Source organism: Crotalus tigris, unplaced genomic scaffold, assembly GCF_016545835.1.
Source record: "Crotalus tigris isolate CLP2741 ecotype Arizona unplaced genomic scaffold, ASM1654583v1 scf7180000018371.15429387391:27106975, whole genome shotgun sequence".
Lineage (NCBI taxonomy): Eukaryota > Metazoa > Chordata > Lepidosauria > Squamata > Viperidae > Crotalus > Crotalus tigris.
In genome coordinates this window covers 21,963,262-21,971,299 of record NW_024096970.1, presented here as the reverse complement: position 1 = coordinate 21,971,299, position 8,038 = coordinate 21,963,262, and the positions used below count along the sequence as shown (strand labels likewise).

General features: G+C 37.4%; 1 protein-coding gene across 3 annotated transcripts in view; it reads left to right on the top strand.

The window, feature by feature from the left end:
* The first annotated feature begins 132 nt into the window (after positions 1 to 132).
* Positions 133 to 8,038, top strand: part of COQ6 (coenzyme Q6, monooxygenase) — a 29,580-nt gene continuing 21,674 nt past the window's right edge. For 2 of the 3 annotated variants that reach the window (XM_039351760.1, XM_039351761.1), the window contains exons 1-9: positions 133 to 362; positions 1,976 to 2,110; positions 3,238 to 3,296; positions 4,693 to 4,816; positions 5,092 to 5,222; positions 5,773 to 5,880; positions 5,971 to 6,033; positions 6,283 to 6,390; positions 7,781 to 7,983. In XM_039351760.1, coding sequence (XP_039207694.1) covers positions 170 to 362; positions 1,976 to 2,110; positions 3,238 to 3,296; positions 4,693 to 4,816; positions 5,092 to 5,222; positions 5,773 to 5,880; positions 5,971 to 6,033; positions 6,283 to 6,390; positions 7,781 to 7,983 — 1,124 coding nt within the window. In that variant the 5' untranslated portion in view covers positions 133 to 169. The remainder of the gene's footprint in view (positions 363 to 1,975; positions 2,111 to 3,237; positions 3,297 to 4,692; positions 4,817 to 5,091; positions 5,223 to 5,772; positions 5,881 to 5,970; positions 6,034 to 6,282; positions 6,391 to 7,780; positions 7,984 to 8,038) is intronic. The other variant, XM_039351759.1, reaches the window with a different exon arrangement.

Here is an 8,038-nt window from a genome sequence, read left to right as displayed (position 1 = left end):
TTGTTTCTCTCCCAAAATGGCCAATGATAACGTCCCGTGCTGTTACGCCCCGCCCCTGATGTGATGTCATTGGACAGATTCTGTTAACCTGTCCATTGTCATGGTAATCGTGAAGACATTTCCGGTAACGAGTGGTAGTTAGAGAGACGAATTCGTCATTTCCGAAGCGATGGCTGCCGTAGTGGGATTATGGTTGGATCGGGGCGCTGGACTGTATCGTAGGAAGAGTCTTCTTTTCCTTGCCGGGCCTGTCGGGTATCTGTCGCGGCAGGGTTCAGTGAGAAGTAATGGCTCCAACGCAGTATACGATGTGGTGGTGTCGGGCGGCGGCATGGTGGGAGCCGCCATGGCTGCTGCTCTTGGTATGAGATTGGTCATTTGGCAATAAACCTCTGTAAAGGCACCCAGAAGTGTGCAAGAATCCCTATTTATTTTAAGTCTCCACAGCTTTCCCTAATTTGATCCCCCTCTGTCATGGCGATTGGGAATTCTTGCCCAATACTTGCCGAGAGAACCAGTTTGGGGAATGTTAATCCAGAGAATCGGGTTGGTTCTCTAGGCCTAAAGTGATTATTGTGACCGGTAACTTATAAATATTTCTACATACTCAAGAGAATTGTTATGAAAAGTTTGTCGCATGATTGAGTGTGCATCTCCCAATAGCAATTTGAAGACCAGTTCTATTAATATGTAGGTTTAGCTGATTTTATATCATTCAACAAACAGTTTTCATGTATTGGATACTGAAATATAGGTCTATTAGCGCAAACTTTTTTTAATTAATTTACAGGACTTACATGCTGCTCCAACTGAAATAGACTCTGAGTGGTTTATACAAGCTGCACAATAAAGTTAAAAAGAATTAAATTAGCTACTGCATTTTTGGCTGTTCAACTGTTGAGCTGCTTCAAAAAACATGTCACATTTCTATAAAGGGAAAAATTCATAGCTATAACTATTCATAATTTCAAGTTTAGATATTACAGTACAAAAGTTACATAAGCTTTACATTTTAGTAATTATAAAGGTTCTGTAAGCTAAACTGAAACCATAGAGCAATGGTTTTTTGCCCTTTGGTCCACAGACCCCTCAGGGGACACAGTGTTGTCATCGGGTTCGCAAAAGCTTAAAGAAATGCTATGATTTAAATCTTGAGTTAAGTTTTGGTGGTCCGTGGCCATGGTCCTTGCCATAAAAGGTATTAAAGGGGATATGTGGTGAAGAAAAGATTGAAAACAACTTCCATAGAGGCAATACAGATATTCCTCAACTTGCAACCACAATTGAACCTAAAATTTCTGTTGTTAAATGAAATGGTTGTTAAGTGAATTTTGCCAGTCTTATGACCTTTCTTGCCAAGGTGTTAAGTGAATCACTGCATGGTTAAGTTATTAACACAGTTGTTAAGTGAATGTGGCTTCTCCATTGTCAGAAGATTGCAAAAGTTGATCACATGACAGTGGGACATGCAACTGTCATAAGTATGAGTCAGTTGCCAAGCGTCTAAATTTTAATGATGTACCATAGGATGCTGCAGTGGTTGTAAGCGTAAAAAACAGTCATAAGTCACTTTTTTCAGTGCTGTTGTAACTTCAAACAGTCACTAAATTAACTATTGTAAGTCAAGGGCTACCTGTACAGAGTTGTATGTAGCAGGTCTGTGTTGACCGGAGAAAAAATATATTTGGTTGCAACATAGTTATAGACAATACATCTTCAGGAAGATCGATTGTGCAGTATTCTCTCATTCAGCCCAAGTTTCTTTCTGATTTTCCTGTGATGTAGATGGAGGAATAACTCTGATATATCCTCCAGATACTTTACCAGAATTAGGGTACTAAGCAATTCTGAGTGTTCAGGAAAAAAATCCAAAACAAGTCTATTCCTTTAAAGACTTGTATTTTATAATCTTAAAAAAATACTAGATTAAACTTTTCTGGAAAAAAATAGTTAAACATCTGATTGCTTCTTTAAGGGCATGATGTTCATCTCTCTGATAAGAAAATTCTACTACTAGAAGCTCGTCCCAAAAAAAAAATTAGGAATATATCAACAGATTACAGTAACAGAGTCAGTGCTATCACGCCTGGATCTGCCACATTTCTAAGTAGTAAGTATAGCATTATCCAGTTACTTGTATGCCAACTGTGAATGTGTGTAGCCATACACACCCTCCTTGTGTAGTAACCAAGTTCTGTTCCAACAACTATGCCATTAAGCAAAAATTAATTATATTCTCAAACATGAATTGTCAGGCCCATGAAATTTGGATATAAATGTACACATTGGCTGGAAATTGTTTTTTTTATTGCTATTCATTACTGTAGTATTTGTAATGATCACTAACTGAGGCAGTTGCCAAACAAGGAATGGGTATATTGAGTTTGATGCTTGGTATGAAATTATAGAGTCTTGCATCCTATGCAGAATATTAATTTAAGAGATATTAATTAAATGCTACTTAAAAATCATTTTCATATTCACATATTTCTGTCCATTGAAATGTGGTCTTATATAGTTCTTTATATATTGGTCTAAGAATCATGGCCATCCTATTATATTTCTGGCCCCATGATTCTTCAGTGTTGATACTAGAATCATAAAATATATATTATTGATGTCCTAATTGACTGCCTTCTAGCACCAGAATACAGTTGAAATATGCACAAAAATACGATTTTGTGCATACTTCAACTATATTCTGGTTATTTCAATGGGTTGATTTGTAGTTTTTGTAAGTTTCAAAAATTGTAGATTGAAATCCATTGTGCTGCTTTTAAATTTATTTTAAATTATATTAATATAATCTTAACTTTATATAAGACATCCTGTAAATTAGAATATAAAGTCTTTAAATATAATACATTTGTCAGTGTCTTAAACTTGGTTATAGCTACTAATATACTTTGTGAAATACCTTTTGTTCTTGACTACAAACATCTCTGGAATAATAGAAACATTATCTTATTGGCTATTCTGTTGAGAGCTGCAAAAAAACAAGATCCTTTAAAGCCTTTGTCAGTCTTCTCAATAGATGACAATTGGATCAAATTGGATCAGAATCAAATTGGATCAAAAGCTATAAAAATCCATAAAGTGGAACAAAGACCATTGCAAAAAAGTAGATAATAGTTGGCAGTTTTATTTGTTCTTTGGCTCTTATGAATTCCCATTAAACATTCATGGAATATGGGAGTTAATCTTTGATACTATAGGATTATTTTCTTTCTTTTTTAGGCTTTGGTGCATGGGAACATATCTGCAATATGAGAATCAAACCTTTTAGAAGGATGCAGGTGCCTGATAATGCAAAAAATAAAGTCTATGTCTGTGGTAATATGCAATAATAGGTTGTGTGGGTTCTTAAGTTACTTTGTTACTTTGTTTCTTAGTAACTAAAACAGGGTTCCCCAACCTGAGGGCTGTGGTCTATCTATTGGCCACTGAGCTGTGTGAGTGGCTGTCCAGTGCACGTGTGTGCGCACATGTGCACAGCCCCACTCACGTGAGTATTGGTGCAAGCGTTGTGGAGGCTTGTGGCCCTATTCTCGTGAGCACTAATGGCCCCACTTGTGTAACGAATGGGTGTTTGCGCGCGTGCATGCATTCACCCCCCCCTCAAAACCATCCTTTCTTTCCCCCTCCCTCCCACTTTGGGCCAACCCCCAAAAGTTGGGGAACTCTGAACTACAGTGTATATGTATTATACATTCTATTTGAGCAGCACAATGCAGTGCTTCAGACATATAAAGTACTTCTTTATAAAGCTCAGGAGTTTGGCTATAGCACCTGTGTGCGGTTGTTACCTGTGCAGAGATGCCATTATTTTAAATAATTGCAGACAGATGCTACATTTTCATTGCTTGTGCTCTGAAGCACCTTTTTGGAATTAAATCATTACACAGCCCTACTTTTCAGGAATTTATGTAAAATTGTAAAATAATTATTCTTTACTGGGGAGGAAGCTATGGTGATGCATGGCTTAGAATGCAATATTGCAGGCTTATTCTGCTGACTGCCAATTCGATTCTGACTGGCTCAAGGTTGACTCAGCCTTACACCCTTCCGAGGTCAGTAAAATGAGGATCCAGATTGTTGGGGGCAATAGGCTGACTCTGTAAACCCCTTAGAAAAGCTGTAAAGCCATGGGCCACATCCAGTGTTATGTGAATCGATATTCTCTCACCCAATAAATTTCTCCCCTTCCTCCTCATCCCTCATCATAATTGCCAAATCTGCTGTGGATTTGGGGATTGTAAAGGAAATCGTGGAGGGGAAGATATGAAGAGGAATTAGTAATGACTATTCTGCTAATGAAAAGACATCATTTGGTACAATCCTGTACTTAGAAAGGAATGATAAAGTTGTTTTGTGAATCCTTCCCTTCTATATTCTTGAAAGAAATATCCTGTATTCTCTATTACTTAATATTCCCTATAATTTAGGCCTTCAGGAAGTATGCCATAGCCCTGCCACTTGCTCAGTCTTCTAACAAACCATTGTGGGAATAATATGTGAAGTGCTACCTTTGAAGTTTCTCACTTTTAAATGCCTTCTGCTTTTCAACATTAATATCTTTAATATGTATTTGCAAGACAATTCAGCAGCTGAATTTTGTCAATGAAAAGTCTTGATAAAAGGGATATTTATGCATTTCTTTGCTGCATTTAAATAGAGAATTTCTTTTTGTAGGTGTGGGATGCTTGCTCTGAGGCCATGATCATGTTTGAAAATGATAACCTGGAAGACATGGGTTATATAGTAGAGAATGATGTTATCATGTCAGCTCTACACAAACAGCTGGATACAGTTTCAGGTAGCAATTGTTTGTTTTAATTTTGATTTACTTTAGCCTTTTTCAGAAAATAGGGTAGATAATGCCATAGAAAGCCATGAAACCTTTGTCCAGTAAATCTGGATTATAACAATAGGCTTCTTGAGGCTTGCTATTTTTGAGTATGGAAGTGTCCCTTCTTAAGATATTAAAATATTAATTCAACTAGTAAGGCTTGGTGTTGGTTGGCTTCAGAATTCTATTTCTTCACTGCTTCTCTTTTATTTAATGAAATTGATACATTTTGCCCCTATTAGACCGAGTGAAAGTTCTCTACAGGAGCAGAGCAGTTGGATATACCTGGCCCTTTGTTCATCAATCTTCTGACTCAAGTCCTTGGGTCCAAATTGATTTAGCAGATGGACGCAGATTTCAAACCAAATTGCTGGTAACTAAGATACTACTTTCTATTTGATTAGGCACCATCTTTTTTCTAGTCCTTTCTACTGGATTTGCTTCTAATGTCATGTTGTGCAATATTACCAGCATGAGAGGGATTGAAAGGTGAGTTGAAACTATTATTGTTGTGATTCTAAATGTATTTATTCTGAAGTTATATATGGTGCCAGTTTGAGTATCCATTTTATATGTCCTTGTAAATAGGTTACATGTAAGATGCACATGCAAGAGGAGAAAGTTTGGTTCTAATAGGCAATATTAGAACTCACAGGAGTGGATTGATGTACTGAGAATTTTTTCATTCTCTTTTACTATCCCATGTGAACCCTCTGGGTCTGTTCTGACAGAGTCTTTAGAGGAGATAATGGAGAAAGATGTGTACAAAGATGCAGGGGTAAAGGCATGCCTCCCTTGCTACCGGGCAGACATTACTGAACTTCACCCTTTGTCTAGTTAGCTTTTGATACTTCTTAATGGAGGATTTGTTTTTTCATTAAATCTGTTAAAAGAATTAATTTTAATTTCTATTATCTTCGCAGATTGGAGCGGATGGCCAAAATTCTTTGATCCGGAAAGCAGCTGGTATTCAGAATATTCACTATCAGTATGATCAGTCAGCAGTAGTTGCTACTCTTCACTTGTCTGAGGTTAGATGTTGGAATATCAAACTACAACTTTGAAGATAAAGAACCAACAACAGAAAATTGGTAATCGTCACTGTCTTTCATACATTGCAGGCAACAGATAACAATGTGGCATGGCAGAGATTTCTTCCATCAGGACCAATTGCTCTTCTCCCGGTAAAGAACTTTGTAACTTTCATCTGACCCAGTTTTTAGTAGTTGTCTTTTGTTCTTGTTTTCCATTAGTTAATAATTGACAAATCTGTTACTACAGTAAGCATTTTTTAAAATTCTTATGAATGTACTTTTCTCCTTTAACTGCCTCTCATGATTTTATTAAGATGTTAGACCATATGTTAGGTTTTGGTGAGATCCTTGCAGTGATATGCATTTGAGGAGATGCCTTGTGTCTTATTATCAACTCAGCTCTCTGATACAACCAGCTCTTTGGTTTGGTCCACATCACATGAACATGCAGTTCAACTTCAGAGTATGGATGAGGAAAATTTTGTGGACTCGGTCAACTCTGCTTTTGTGAGTATTTTCATTTTATGAATTGCAGATTATTGATGTTCTCTGAGAAACAAGTATTCAAGAGTAGCAATATGTTTGAATAATTTTTATGGCTAGAAACTATGTTAGTGCTAGTTGGATACAAGAATCTATTTTTTCCTTATTCTCAGGTTCCATGCTTTCTCATGTTTAACCTAAATTAGACTTCTGCCTAAAGATCTATAAGATATTCTATAAACATAACTTTATTAATTGTGTTGTTGCCAGTTGTTTGTTCAGTTCAAAACTTCACCCTTATTGGTTATTCTCACAGGGCTTCTGTGTGTGTCATTTCCATATTCCCCTTCCCATAATATTGGCATGATTGTGGGGACGGGCAGAAGGACGATATTTGTGTATGGACATATTTATTAGTGCTCATATTACCTACCCCACGGCCTTTGAGGATAAAAAAAGATTGCCACTGGAAGAATCATTAATTTATACAGCCTTTACAGCCTTTAACTCGCTCAACAAAGATGATTAGGGGACTGGAGGCTAAAACATATAAGGAACGGTTACTGGAATTGGGTATGTCTAGTTTAATGAAAAGAAGGAGTAGGGGTAACATGACAGCAGTATTCCAATATCTCGGGGTTGCAACAAAGAAAAGGGAGTCAAGCTATTCTCCAAAGCACTTAAAGGCAGGATAAGAAGCAATGGATGAAAACTAATCAAAGAGAGAAGCAACCAAGAACTAAAGAGAAATTTCCTGACAGTTAGAACAATTAAACAGTGGAACAATTTGACTCCGTAAGTTGTGAATGCTCCAAAACTGGAAGTTTTTAAGAAGAGATTGGACAGCCATTTGTTTGAAATCGTATAAAGCAGGCATGTCAAACCCGCGACGTCATTTGATGTCGTGCAACATACCACAATTTTTTCCCCATTGCCAGCAATGGGGTGGACGCAGTTTCAGTGTGACACATCCAGCCTGCGGGCCGGCAGTTTGACATGCCTGGTATAATCTCTTGCTTGAGCAAGGGGGTTGGACTAGAAGACCTCCAAGGTCCCTTCCAACTTTGTTATTCATGACTCAAAAATAAATGAATCAGAATTTATCTTGTCATTGTGTTTCTTAGATGCCACACAAGAACTGAGGTTGTTCTGTTTCTAGACTTATTGAAGGTTTTTTATGAGCTGCTGTGAATTCTGCATGCAAGAAATGTTGAGAGCATTGGAAACAGGGCTAAAAAAAGAATACATTTTCCTTCTAACATACTTTATTTACTCTATTTCCTGCTTGTGTCTGCTATTCAATTCAAATGCTAGGCAGGAGTGTTATTCTAAAACTGGATTTTCAGTATCAGCTGTCAATTTCAGAGTCAATTAGTGGCATATAGTTACCAAATAAATCTTTATCATTATTCAGTGGAGCAACGCAAATCACTCGGACTTCATTGATACTGCTGCATCCATGTTTCGATCTGCTGTTTCTCTCTTGATGCCATCGGGAACTGCAGCCCGACAGCTGCCCCCAAGTGTTGCAAAAGTCGATCCTAAGAGCCGAGCTGTATTCCCTCTTGGATTGGGACATGCAACAGAATATGTCCAAGATCGTGTGGCCCTTATTGGGTAATTTTACTTTGAGAAATTTCAGTGCTGTAAATAACATTTGGGAGTATGATGG